A 15,360-nucleotide genomic window follows, 5' to 3' on the forward strand; every position below is an offset into this window, starting at 1 on the left:
TAAAAAAAAAAAAAGAGCGGGAGGGGCGGCATCCTTCTTACACACAGTACTATCGCGCAACATCCAGATGGTTTTCTTTAGTCACTTTTTGCCGCAAAACCTGACGAAATCACGTTTGCCCCATTCGTCCCCAAGTCCGCATACTTTTAATGACGACTATTTGTACATTTCTCCATGTTTTTAGATTCAGTGGATTAACTAAAAGTGGTTACAGAAGTTTTACACATACAGTAAAGTTTGGAAGCCTGGCGGGTACTCACTGGTTTCTCTCCAGATAGGTAGGTACTCCTCCTGTTGGATATCCAGCATTATCTCCAGGCCGTTCCCCATCCCTCCCTGTTTGGAAACTTTTGCGGTCTTTCTATCTGCATTGAAGGTGTAACACTTCCCATATCTGGTGTAGACCTGTAAGCAGAAGAGGGAGACAGTCAGTATGGTGGTGGTGCACGGAGCGCAGTGCCATATCCAGTGTAGACGCCCTACTGCTTGTATACAAGTCACAGACAAATCTATTGCAGTGGCGAAATTTGCGTGCGCAATATGCAGAGAATAAAACCTATTGATTTCATCGGGTTCGTTCACATGTGGGCGTTCTACCTGAGCATTTCGGTCACACAAAGAAAAAAATAACGCAGCATGCTCTATTTTCCTGCGTGAAGTCAATGGGGTGAGCAAATGCACGCAAAATCCACTAGGAGACACGTGAAACACTGTGTAATTGCGCAGGAAAAAGAACACATCTGGAACTCATTAGACTAATTGGCCATTTCAATCAATGTGTTTTTTCCCGGTGCGCAAATGCCTATGCCCTGCGCGCAGAAAAAGTACGGTAAGATATGCATTGTTCATTCCGCATAAATGATACTCCCATGTGCATGCAAATATGCATATGCTTGTACCGTGTTTCCCTGAAAATAAGACAGTGTCTTATATTATTTTTTGTTCAAAAAGGTTTAACTTTTTTACATGTATAGCTGCCTGGACGCGATTTAAATAGACTTTTTTAATTAACTGTTAGCGGGCTTAATTTTGAAAAGTAATTTTGCATCCTCAAAAATTCTGGAAAATCATGCTATGTCTTATTTACAGGGAAACAGGGTATGAATTCGCCGTTAGGGCGTAAACAGACAAATGTATGCGCGGATACACTCATCGCAACGCACCGTATTTGCGCGTGAGCAAGTCATAAGTCTTTGGTTTTTTTACCAAGCAAACCCAGTCTTAAAAACATGTGCGAAAAAAAAGAGAAAAAGCCGAAACACAGCACAGGATCTAGCTTTTCTCATGTGTAGGAATTACACACGACAAACACGCTTGTGAGAATGAATCCACTGAAATCAATGGCTTAGCTTCTGCAAACAAGGTAAGCAGATTCAGCCCTTGGGGCTTATTCACATGGGCTTATTTATCATAGTAACATAGTATGTAAGGCCGAATGAAGACAATGTCCATCTAGTCCAGCCTGTCTATCCTCCTGTTTTGTTGATCAGCAGTCTTTGTAAGCCAAAACCAGGAGGAGAGAGAAAGTATAACAGAAAAATGTGAATTTCTTCTGTATTTTGGACCCACTTCTGATTTCGACTCACAAAATACTGATGATCCATAAGCCGGTGTGAGCAGGTCCTTGGGCTAACTTCACACGGGCGAGCGCGATATGGGGCTATGAATCATGACTCCATATTGCGCTCCCCATCCACGAGAATTCGCTGTTTAAAGGCAAAACAGCCTTGCAACTTTACAGGGATGTAGCGATTCTCCATTTTCAATGTGAGACCTTGCATCACATTGCGGACCCCTAGCACGTGGCGCGATGCTGCCGGCCCTATTGAAGACAATGGTTGCTGCGATGCGAGAGCACGCACAACATAGAACATGCCGTGTATGACCCTGTTCAAATGAATGGGGTTCATATTTGTGCGTGTCTCAACGCTTAATTCTCGCACAATTTTCTCGCCTGTGTGAAGGTGGCCTTAGGGCTCCGTCACACAGACGTATGTGTATATATGTTCACATGAATACATTTTTAGGCTGGATTCAGATGACCGTATATCAGCTGGGTTTTCACGCCCAGCCGATATATGTCGTCTCTCTCTGCAGGGGGAGGACCCTGGAAGAGCCAGGAGCAGTGCTCTGAGTTCCCGCCCCCTCTCTGCCTCCTCTCCACTGCCCTGCACTATTTGTAATGAGGAGAGGCGGGATGGGGGCGGGGCTAATTAGCAGAACTTAGCCCCGCCCCTGTCCCACCTCCTTTCATTGCAAATAGTGCAGAGGGGCAGAGAGGGGGTGGAGAGGAGGCAGAGAGGGGGCGGGAGCTCAGTTCCTGCTCCTGCCTCTTCCACCTTTCCCCCCTGCAGATGAGGACTGGGCGTGAAAACTGAGCCGATATACGGTCGTCTGAATCCACCCTTAACAAGCTCGACTCACGATCATAATTGGCGTTTTTAAAGTCATCCACACGGGGCGCTGCTGCTCGTACATAAAAAACACGTTAAAGCGATGGCAAGCAACAATCGGAATAAGTCCTTGGAATGGCATTAATGTGCCTAATCAGGGCGAGCGGTTTTCTTTTCCCAGCATTGTGCGCAGGGTAACTCCCTTTTTTTCTGCTGCGATAGAGGCTTATGGGAGCTTGTTGTGTATGATGGCGAACAATAGACCCATCTTTTCACGTACCGCTTAAAATATACATCCGAAAAACATGGAACACGTCCAATTTTTTTCTCAAGCGAATATTTTGGAAAAAACACGCTCATTTGAATGAAGCTATTGAAATCAAAATCCTCGCATGGCTGCGCTTTATGGGAGGTTTTTTTTGTTAACATGCGTAAATGCCTGCACAAATACAGTCATCTGAAGAAGCCCCGAGAGTTATCCTCTTATTTCCCAGGTTTCCCGCATTCCAGAAAGGGAACTCTGATGATTTGCGCAATTGTGCACGTCCTGGTGCAGTATGATGCTTACTGAGGAGGAGGAGGAAACAGTTAGCGCGGATGTCTGACAGACATAAGCAACAACATTATCAGTGACTGCACATGACATTAACGAGATCTCACATTATAATTAAAGCCCGATCGTTGTATAATGATCAGTTCCGCAGTTTCCTAATATACTTTGTGTTTCATTTCAAGATCTCTGCTTGCTGTCACAGCATAGGAACAGTCCTGTACAGACCTAATATTGTATCTCTGACAACTGTGGGTTTGTTACATTGTATCCAGTCTACACAATCCTCTGTGAGCTAAACATCCTGGACTCCAGATTGATACATTTGATCTGCACTGATACATTGTAACAAACTATCTGGAAAGGAGAAAGTGTTGTGATGCTGAAGTGTATATGTTACAGAAGAATGTCTAGGCTGGTTACAGTTGTAACAAACCCCCAGCTTTGAGAAGTATTAGATTTGTAGAAGTTTCTAACCTCTGGATGTAAAACTAATTACTTGAAAGGGTAAGAAATTGGTATATGAAGTGTCTTAGCAAGTTGCAGGATGTACATAATGCTGGACAATCCCTTTGACTGTATATAAGAATGGCAGATTTTTGGAGGAAGTAGGAAAAGACACTTAAAGGGAACCTGCACATTTGGGCCCCATAAACTACATTACGGGACTCCAAGGTGAGGGAACAGGGAGTCTGGGAGGCGGGGCTTCATACTCACTGGGTCCCTCGTTCCAGCGCTGTTCCCACAAGACATCAGCACACGGTGTGGCTTTCATTGATCTACTCGCTCCGTCACCTTTGAGCCTCATAACTTAGTTTATAGGGCTCAGACATGCTGATAGGTTCCCTTTAAGTCATTTTTGACTCACGGGAGTAAAGTCTTGGCTTGTGCACTTGTGTCCATGGTAGAAGCATTTTACCATCATGCTATCTAAGTCCTTCCATGAGTCTTTAGATGACACTGGGAGTCCTAGCTCATTAATTTCATGCTGGAGCTTCGTTGGAGAAGCCACTTTGGGGTATTTGGTGACTCCTTTCAGCTGCTGGACCCTACAGATGGTGACGGCAGGAAACATCAACTTTGTCACCCAGATCATCCTGACATTCGTGTGGGTGGGATGAGACAGTAGATAGTAGACATGTTCTAAGGAATAAGAGATGAGAAGACCCAGCAGGACGATGAACGTGGCTCCGAAGAAGAGACGATGCTTGAGGGACGATGAGGTTCGTAGGTGGATCAGTCCATGGATTTTGGTGCTTTTGAGGAACTTGTCTGTAACTTCAGCAGAGGATCTGGTATCCCCAATGTCCAAATCCTTCCCCATTGTGGACCGAGAGATCCTGACGACAGAGATGGATTCAGAGGAATGACCAACTGGGGGTCCACTGGAGCTGTAAATAGGGAGGTAGCCAAGGCAATGGGCTATAGTGCAGCCAACGCTGTCTATAATGGGAGCTGACTGGCGCTGCCTCCACTTATAACCAGCTCTGTAATTACTGGGAAGCACTATTCTCACAGCATCCTTGACCAGCAATCTGCCGCCGCGGTCCCCAGGGGCGCTACTGGGTGTGCGCCAATCCATTACTGATGTTTTGCAATTACTACATAAAAGCATTCAAAAAATAACTCAGAGTGTTGTCAGCTAATCTCTAAATAAATCTTAATTATGGTATAATGGAAAGGTCCTCAAGACCTCTACTTGCTGTCAATGAACGGCTGTGAGAGTAGTGCTTCCTAGTAATTACAGAGATAAATGGAGGCAGTGCCCATTTATAGACAGCCTTGGCTTCATTATAACTAGAGATGAGCGAGCCCGCTCGATTAAGGCAGCTACTAAAGCGAGCATCGCTCTTCTTGAGTAACTGCATACTGGTCCGAGCAGATTCGGGGGGGGTGGCAGGGGGGAGAGTGAGAGATCTCTCTCTCTTCCTGCCGACCCCCTGCTCACCCCGAATCTGCTTGGACTAGTATGCAGTTACTCGAGAAGAGTGATGCTTGCTCATCTCTAATTATAACCCATTGCCTAGCTACATCCTTATTTAGGGCTTCTGTGGCCTCTGATTGGTTGTTCCTCTGAATCCATCTCTGCCATCAGGATCCCAAGCAGCGGGCCCCCAACAATCAACTATGCATGCCCTATCCTGCGGATAGGTCATCAATAGTAAAGCTGCCTTCTCATGTGGCGCAACCGTTACAAGCATTCTGCAATGGAATACCCGCAGCAATTCTGCAAGAATTCTGCGTTGGCGAAATTCTAACTTAATTGGTGCGGATTTGGTTGCGTTTTCACTTGCGAACAGCTGTGGAATTCAAACCTTGTATTTCAAGGGCTGAATTCCGCAGCGCATTTCCACAACATAAATAGACATGCCGCAGAATCAGAATCTGCAGCGTTTTTTAACCCCTTCCTGCTCCAGGGCGTAAGTTTACGTCCTGGCAGCGGGGTACTTCCCGCAATAGGGCGTAAACGTACGTCCTGGGGATAGCGCGAGATCACTTATGATCTTGCGCTATCCCACAGCGGAAGACCGCTGTCAGTCACAGTCAGCCTCCCGCTGCAACAGTGGTGGAGCATTGGAGATGCACCCCCCGCTGTTAATCCTTTCCCTGCCGCGATCTAAGTAGATCGTGGCATGGGAAGGGTTCACAGAGAAAGAGTGCTCCCTCTGTGACGTCACCAGGCTCTCGCGATCTAATCGCAGAGAGCCCGGGCTGTTGCCATGGCAACAGGATGCCAGACACTGGCGTCCTGCAGTGCCATAACCTATGATCGCTGTATAAGCGATAAGGCTTTTTCTCATATTGGCATAAAAAAATTAAAACCCCACATATTTGGTATTGTCGCGTCCGTAACGACACGCAGAATAGGTTGCACATGCTTTTGACTGTGCACGGAAAAAAACGTTACAAAAAAAATGCTAAAAAACTGAGGCAAAAAGGCTAATTTTTAGCCTTTTGCCTCCCTAAAAACGCAATAAAAGTGATTAAAAAAGCCGTATGTACTCCAAAATGGTACCAATAAAAACTACAGCTCGTCTTGCAAAAAATAAGCCCTCACAGAGCTCTGTACATAAAAAAATTAAAAGTTACAGGACTTTGAATGCAGCGATTTAGAAAAAAAAAAAGATTTCCAAAGAAAGGGTTTTTATTGCAGAAAAGTGGAACCCCCCCCCCCCAAAAAAGTAAGAATTTTGGTATCCTTGTAATCGTACCGACCCGCAGAAAAAATGGATTGTGTCATTTACGCTGCATGATTAATGCTGTAAAACAAAAATCTATGGCAGAATTGATGCGTTTTCTCTCCCTGCTATCATAAAAAAAATAATAAAAGTTTTACAATATAGTCTATGTAACCAAAAATGACGCCGATAAAAACTACAGTTCGCCACGCAAAAAACAAGCCCTCATACGGCCGCATCGACGAAAAAATAAAAAAGTTATGGCTGTTGAAAAATGGAGAAGAAAATCCGCCAAAATTCGTTGCGTCCTTAAGCCCAAAATAGGCCGTGTCCTTAAGGGGTTAAAAAACGTTGCAGATTTCTTGCGAAAATTCTCTGCACCGTGTGAAGGCTATTTTTTAAAATCCCCTCCACATGACTTATAATTAGAGATGCACGAATAGTGCCTTAGCCGAGTATCCTCTCACTCGTCTCTAAAGATTCGGGGGCCGGCGGGGGAGAGCGGGGAGGAACTAAGGGGAGATCTCTCTCTCCCCCGCTCACCGCCACAACTCACCTGTCACCCGCGCCGTCAGCTGAATCTTTACAGACGAGCAGGGAGATACTCGGCTAAGGAAGTATTCGCTCGAGTAGTTAGCCTTAGCGAGTATACTCGCTCATCTCTACTTATAGTATAAATGCTATGGAACTCCCGGCCCATGTGAAGGTGGCCTAAACGTCCTGGACAACCCCTTTAAGCCCTGTCATGGCCGGTCTATGTCTACACAAAAAGTAGCGCATGTCTGAAATAAATGTGCCGGTTTATGACTTACCTATTCCTCCACTTTTTCTAGACATGGCCAAGGTAGATGTAGAGAGCGTCTACAATACATAACAGGTTTGGCATACAGCATGTAGCTGATCCTGGTGCGTTTCCTTTTAGTAAGGCCTCATTCACACGACTGTATATACGCAGCTATTGGAGTTGTGTCCAAAACCGCGACCATCTGAAGCATTGGATTCCAATGTATTGATTCAGATGAGCGATTTTTGGGTGCCTGGAAAAATAGCACAACGGCGACCGATTTTATACGCAGTGCCAAAACATAGGTCTTGCCCTATCTTTTGGTGAGATACATCGGAGGCTCCCATAGACTCCTATGGAGCTGGAAAAAAGGGAGAGGGAGGCAGTTTAGTTGCGTCCAACGCTGGGAAAAGATAAAAGATTACTGCCTCCTCTATCTAAGCATTAGTAGTCATTCTGATGAATGCTGCCATCCAATAGGTGGCGCTGCAGAGGTATTGTTCCATCTTCCTCATTGGCCGAACGTAAAAACGCATACGCTTGTGTGAAAGAGGCCTAACATATGGCGAGTTTTTTGCGTCCCAATTCCAGTCATAAGACTCAGGTCCCCGGTAGTTACCATGAACCCTACTGCATCCTAAATCTCCCCCATTTCCAGCGTTCCTTCCTGTCGCCGGCGCTCTCATCCTCCTTTCTGGACGCGATAATTTGTTTCTATAATTATCCAGTAAATACGATTTTCCCCTAAAGCGTCTCTTTTATATAGTGATGATTCTCTTACGTCTCTTATAATTAATGGACGACATTACATTAATTACATGCACATTAAGATTCACAGCGGGGAGTTATCGCAGGGCTGAGGACGGCCAGCTAGTATATAGAAGCAACTAGTGGAGAGGAGATGCTCTGCAGTGTGCGGCGCAATAGTCTGCTTAGTCTTCAGTCTTGTGTCTGGGCGTCTGCAGGATCTCATTCTGTTTTCAGTTCCTGTGCAATAGTCTGCAGCGTTGTGATTCTGTTTATGAGGAAAGGGTGCACAAAACTCTATTTTTAACCCCTTAAGGATGCAACCCATTTTTAAAAAATATTCTTAGATTTTTTTATATCTTTCAAAAAATCCTAACCATTTTATTCATAGTACGAGCTACATGAGGGCTTGTTTTTTTGCAAGAGTGAAATGGGAAAAAAAACACAATTATGCCAGCTTTGGGATGGGGTGCTTTTTTTCACACCGTACATGTTTTGGAAAAAAACGAAACATTTTTTTAACGATTTAATCACAAAGGAGCCAATCAGAACCTCCGAACAATAATAGCTGAATTTAACCCTTTCCAATCCACTGTCTGACGTCTTCCTACATTCTGATTAAAGCTTGTACAGCTGCAATGTCAGAAGATGTCTGACAGGGTATTCTTACTATCTATTGCCAGCCACTCCACTGTCAGAGCCTCTCTGGCGCACACACACTGACTTTAGCCAGCAGATGGCACCGTTGTATAACTGCAAAAAAAGAAAGCCTTTTAGGAAATCCTGAATCCAAAATTGGATTGGAAAGGGTTAAAGGATTAACAGCCAAAATCAGCATGATCACTGATTGCCGTGTCAACTGTCGAAGATATCCAGCTTCCCAATTTTGCTCCATACAAACCCCGCACACCTAGGACGTAAATGTATGTTGTGGGGTGTAAAGGGGTTAAAAAGGGTGCAAGCCATAATTAGAATCCCATTCTGTTTTCCTTTCATGTGCAATAATCTGCAGAGTTGTGCTTCTGTAAGAAGGAAAGGGTGCGCAAAACTCTATTTGCAGTAGAAAAAGCCACAAAGTTGCTGTTCTGTTTGTATAGAAACGCTGGCGCGATAATCTGCAGGTTTTTGTTAAGTTTCAAGGGAAACAATTTACACATTCGCTTTACATAGAGAAGGAGGATGTGCAAGAATCTGCAGAGAGGGTCTTGTTTATGGCTGAAGAAGGTGCAAACTAATGTGCAGAATCTCCGCTCTGTTTATTGGGAACCTGCAAACATCGGGCACATTATTGTGCAAAGCATAAGTAAAAAGTGTTGCGCAATATCCAATAACAATATCCAATAACAATATCCAATAACAATATCCAATAACAATATACAATCACCTACAATTCCACAATTCTGCGTATATAAGGTGGATTCAAGTACCAAGGTCTCGTCCTTTTTTCCCCCCCAACTTGGAGCAGAGAGTAACATGGGGCACATTTTAGAAGATGCCGATGTTCTTTAGGGATAAGTAAGACAGATGGCTGCATCGTCCAGAACACAAGACTCCAAGAACAGTAATCATCCGTTTTATTCACTTGATTGGAGTGATACCGATCGACATTCATTACCAGTTGAGTGAGACGTGGTGGAGCTGTCATGGATGTGAAAAATGTGCAACCAGCGGTGCCACAGTTCTGAGAAGGCCCCAAAAATAACAAGTAGTTGGCAGGACAATCCAAACACCTTAGTGGCTGGGCAACAACGGAAAATCACATGGCACCAGAATCCATGGACCCAATATACAGACCATAAAGTGAATGTGACAAGATCCCGGGTAAGTAGAAAACAGGAACTTTAATCTTCCATAAACAGCAGCAACGTTTCAACTAACAAGTCGTTATCATTCATAATTGTAAAGAGTCCAAGATATCGATTGCTAGTGTCCTTAAAAATTCCATGTATAAGGGTGCATTCACACGAACGTATATCGGCTCGGTTTTCACGCCAAGCCGATATACGTCGTCCTCGTGTGCAGGGGGGGGGGAGGCTGGAAGAGCCCAGGAGCAGGAACTGAGCTCCCGTCCCCACTCTGCCTCCTCTCCGCCCCTCTGCACTATTTGCAATGGGGAGAGGTGGGGCGGGGGCGGGGCTAATTCACGGCACTTAGCCCCGCCCCGTCTCGCCTCCTCTCATTGCAAATAGTGCAGAGGGGCGGAGAGGGGGTGGGGAGGAGGCAGAGAGGGGGCGGGAGCTCAGCTCCTGCTCCTGGGCTCTTCCAGCCTCCCCCCCTGCACATGAGGACAACGTATATCGGCTCAACGTATAGGGCTGTAAATGCCCTTAGGGTGCATTTACACGAACGTATATCGGCTCGGCTTTCACACCGAGCCGATATACGTTGTCCTCATGTGCAGGGGGGGAGACTGGAAGAGCCCAGGAGCAGGAGCTGAGCCCCCGCCCCCTCTCTGCCTCCTCCCCACCCCCTCTCCGCCCCTCTGCACTATTTGCAATGAGAGGAGGCGAGACGGGGCGGGGCTAAGTGCCGTGAATTAGCCCCGCCCCCGCCCCACCTCTCCCCATTGCAAATAGTGCAGAGGGGCGGAGAGGAGGCAGAGAGGGGCGGGAGCTCAGTTCCTGGTCCTGGGCTCTTCCAGCCTCCCCCCCCCTGCACACGAGGACGACGTATATCGGCTAGGCGTGAAAACCGAGCCGATATACGTTCGTGTGAATGCACCCTGAGGGTGCGTTCACACGAGCGCATAAACGGCGCGTTTTTGCGACCAAACGTATATACGTGACCATCTGAGGCAATGGTTTCGAATGTATTCGTTCACATGGGCGATTTTACGGCGCGTAAAAACGGCAACTCGAAAAAAAACGGAACATATGCGACCGAAATACGCGCCAACGCATATTCGATGGCCGAAAAGATAGTTTGCAAAGTAGGAACAAACGAAAATACGCTTTCTAGCTCTGGTCGTGATCGGCGAAAAACGTTCTCTCCGGCGATTATACGTTGCGCTCGTGCGAACGTAAATACGCCTACGCTCGTGTGAACGCACCCTTAGGGCGCCTTCAGATGACCGTATATCGGATGGGTGCCGATATACAGAGTCACTCTACAGGGAGTGGAGGATGGAAGAGCCGAGAGCAGTGCACTGAGGTCCCACCCATTCCCTGCCCCTCGTCACTATTTGCGATGGGAGGGGGCGGTAAAGGGCGGAGCTAGGTCCAGGGACTACTATAATACTGCCCTCTATGTACAAGAATATAACTACTATAATACTGCCCTCTATGTACAAGAATATAACTACTATAATACTGCTCCTATGTACAAGAATATAACTACTATAATACTGCTCCCTTTATACAAGAATATAACTACTATAATACTGCTCCCTATGTACAAGAATATAACTACTATAATACTGCCTCCTATGTACAAGAATATAACTAGTATAATACTGCATCCTATGTACAAGAATGTAACTACTATAATACTGTCCCCTATGTACAAGAATATAACTACTATAATACCGCCCCTATGTACAAGAATATAACTACTATAATACTGCCCTCTATGTACCAGAATATAACTACTGTAATACTGCCCTCTATGTACAAGAATATAACTACTATAATACTGCTCCTATGTACAAGAATATAACTACTATAATACCGCCCCTATGTACAAGAATATAACTACTATAATACTGCCCTCTATGTACAAGAATATAACTACTGTAATACTGCCCTCTATGTACAAGAATATAACTACTATAATACTGCTCCTATGTACAAGAATATAACTACTATAATACTGCCTCCTATGTACAAGAATATAACTAGTATAATACTGCATCCTATGTACAAGAATGTAACTACTATAATACTGTCCCCTATGTACAAGAATATAACTACTATAATACCGCCCCTATGTACAAGAATATAACTACTATAATACTGCCCTCTATGTACAAGAATATAACTACTATAATACTGCCCTCTATGTACAAGAATATAACTGCTATAATACTGCTCCTATGTACAAGAATATAACTACTATAATACCGCCCCTATGTACAAGAATATAACTACTATAATACTGCCCTCTATGTACAAGAATATAACTACTATAATACTGCCCTCTATGTACAAGAATATAACTACTATAATACTGCTCCTATGTACAAGAATATAACTACTATAATACTGCTCCCTTTATACAAGAATATAACTACTATAATACTGCTCCCTATGTACAAGAATATAACTACTATAATACTGCCTCCTATGTACAAGAATATAACTAGTATAATACTGCATCCTATGTACAAGAAAGTAACTACTATAATACTGTCCCCTATGTACAAGAATATAACTACTATAATACCGCCCCTATGTACAAGAATATAACTACTATAATACTGCCCTCTATGTACAAGAATATAACTACTATAATACTGCCCCCTATGTACAAGAATATAACTACTATAATACCGCCCCTATGTACAAGAATATAACTACTATAATACTGCCCTCTATGTACAAGAATATAACTACTGTAATACTGCCCTCTATGTACAAGAATATAACTACTATAATACTGCTCCTATGTACAAGAATATAACTACTATAATACCGCCCCTATGTACAAGAATATAACTACTATAATACTGCCCTCTATGTACAAGAATATAACTACTGTAATACTGCCCTCTATGTACAAGAATATAACTACTATAATACTACTCCTATGTACAAGAATATAACTACTATAATACTGTCTCCCATGTACAAGAATATAACTACTAAAATACTGCTCCTATGTACAAGAATATAACTACTAAAATACTGCTCCTATGTACAAGAATATGACTACTATAATACTGCGTCCTACGTACAAGAATATAACTACTAAAATACTGCTCCTATGTACAAGAATATAACTACTATAATACTGCCTCCTAGGTACAAGAATATAACTACTATAATACTGTCCACTATGTACAAGAATATAACTACTCTAATACTGTCTCCTATGTACAAGAATATAACTGCTATAATACTGCCTCCTATGTACAAGAATATAACTACTGTAATACTGCTCCCTATGTACAAGAATATAACTACTATAATACTGCCCCCTATGTACAAGAATATAACTACTATAATACTGCTCCCCTATGTACAAGAATATAACTACTATAATACTGCCCCCTATGTACAAGAATATAACTAGTATAATACTGCCTCCTATGTACAAGAATATAACTACTATAATACCGCCCCTATGTACAAGAATATAACTACTATAATACTGCCCTCTATGTACAAGAATATAACTACTATAATACTGCCCTCTATGTACAAGAATATAACTACTATAATACTGCTCCTATGTACAAGAATATAACTACTATAATACTGCTCCCTTTATACACGAATATAACTACTATAATACTGCTCTCTATGTACAAGAATATAACTACTATAATACTGCCTCCTATGTACAAGAATATAACTACTATAATACTGCTCCTATGTACAAGAATATAACTACTATAATAGTGTCTCCCATGTACAAGAATATAACTACTATAATACTGCCCTCTATGTACAAGAATATAACTGCTATAATACTGCTCCTATGTACAAGAATATAACTACTATAATACTGCTCCCTTTATGCAAGAATATAACTACTATAATACTGCTCCCTATGTACAAGAATATAACTACTATAATACTGCCTCCTATATACAAGAATATAACTAGTATAATACTGCATCCTATGTACAAGAATGTAACTACTATAATACTGTCCCCTATGTACAAGAATATAACTACTATAATACCGCCCCTATGTACAAGAATATAACTACTATAATACTGGCCTCTATGTACAAGAATATAACTACTATAATACCGCCCCTAAGTACAAGAGTATAACTACTATAATACTGCCCTCTATATACAAGAATATAACTACTGTAATACTGCCCTCTATGTACAAGAATATAACTACTATAATACTGCTCCTATGTACAAGAATATAACTACTATAATACCGCCCCTATGTACAAGAATATAACTACTATAATACTGTCTCCCATGTACAAGAATATAACTACTAAAATACTGCTCCTATGTACAAGAATATAACTACTATAATACTGCTGCTATGTACAAGAATATGACTACTATAGTACTGCGTCCTACGTACAAGAATATAACTACTAAAATACTGCTCCTATGTACAAGAATATAAGTACTATAATACTGCCTCCTAGGTACAAGAATATAACTACTATAATACTGTCCACTATGTACAAGAATATAACTACTCTAATACTGTCTCCTATGTACAAGAATATAACTACTATAATACTGCCTCCTATGTACAAGAATATAACTACTGTCATACTGCTCCCTATGTACAAGAATATAACTACTATAATACTGCCCCCTATGTACAAGAATATAACTACTATAATACTGCCTCCTATGTACAAGAATATAACTACTATAATACTGCCTCCTATGTACAAGAATATAACTACTATAATACTGCCTCCTATGTACAAGAATATAACTACTATAATACTACCCCCTATGTACAAGAATATAACTACTATAATACTGCTCCTATATATAAGAATATAACTACTGTAATACTGCTCCCTATGTACAAGAATATAACTACTATAATACTGCCCCCTATGTACAAGAATATAACTACTATAATACTGCCCCCTATGTACAAGAATATAACTACTATAATACTGCCTCCTATGTACAAGAATATAACTACTATAATACTGCCTCCTATGTACAAGAATATAACTACTATAATACTGCCTCCTATGTACAAGAATATAACTACTATAATACTACTCCTATGTACAAGAATATAACTACTATAATACTGCCCCCCATGTACAAGAATATGACTACTATAATACTGCCTCCTATGTACAAGAATATAACTACTATAATACTGCCCCCTATGTACAAGAATATAACTACTATAATACTGCTCCTGTGTACAAGAATATAACTACTATAATACTGCCCCCTATGTACAAGTATATAACTACTATAATACTGCCTCCTATGTATAAGAATATAACTACTATAATACTGCCCTCTATGTACCAGAACATAACTACTATAATACTGCCCCCTATGTACAAGAATATAACTACTATAATACTGCCCCCTATGTACAAGAATATAACTACTATAATACTGCCCCCCATGTACAAGAATATGACTACTATAATACTGCCTCCTATGTACAAGAATATAACTACTATAATACTGCCCCCTATGTACAAGAATATAACTACTATAATACTGCCCCCTGTGTACAAGAATATAATTACTATAATACTGCTCCTATATACAAGAATATAACTACTATAATACTGCCCCCTGTGTGCAAGAATAAAACTGCTCAAAAATGCCCCCTTTTAACAAGATCAGTGTTTTTCAACTCCAGTCCTCAGTGACACCCAGCAGGTCATGTTTTCACGATTTCCTCAGTATTACACAGCTGATGTAAGTATTGTCAGTCCTCACACTCTGCCACAGGTGTTCTTACTATAGGATATGCTAGAAACATGATGAGGACTGGAGTTGGGAGACACTACACAAGATTACAGAAATTAGGTTTTTTCTATATCTGTCCTTTGCTATTTTGTGGTTTGGGATTTCC

At 42.0% G+C, this 15,360-nt stretch overlaps 1 protein-coding gene across 2 annotated transcripts in view; it reads right to left on the reverse strand.

The window, feature by feature from the left end:
- ASIC4 (acid sensing ion channel subunit family member 4) overlaps positions 1-15,360 on the reverse strand; it is a 289,374-nt gene that overhangs the window by 17,239 nt on the left and 256,775 nt on the right. The window contains exons 1-2 of one of the 2 annotated variants that reach the window (XM_066575503.1): positions 3,812-4,316; positions 261-405 (exon numbers count right to left, since the gene is read on the reverse strand). In XM_066575503.1, the coding sequence (XP_066431600.1) occupies positions 261-405; positions 3,812-4,267 (601 nt within the window). In that variant the 5' untranslated portion in view covers positions 4,268-4,316. Of the gene's footprint in view, positions 1-260; positions 406-3,811; positions 4,317-15,360 lie in introns of those variants that run through there. The other variant, XM_066575501.1, reaches the window with a different exon arrangement.

The sequence above is a fragment of the Eleutherodactylus coqui genome, chromosome 8 (genome assembly GCF_035609145.1).
Source record: "Eleutherodactylus coqui strain aEleCoq1 chromosome 8, aEleCoq1.hap1, whole genome shotgun sequence".
In the NCBI taxonomy this organism is placed as follows: domain Eukaryota; kingdom Metazoa; phylum Chordata; class Amphibia; order Anura; family Eleutherodactylidae; genus Eleutherodactylus; species Eleutherodactylus coqui.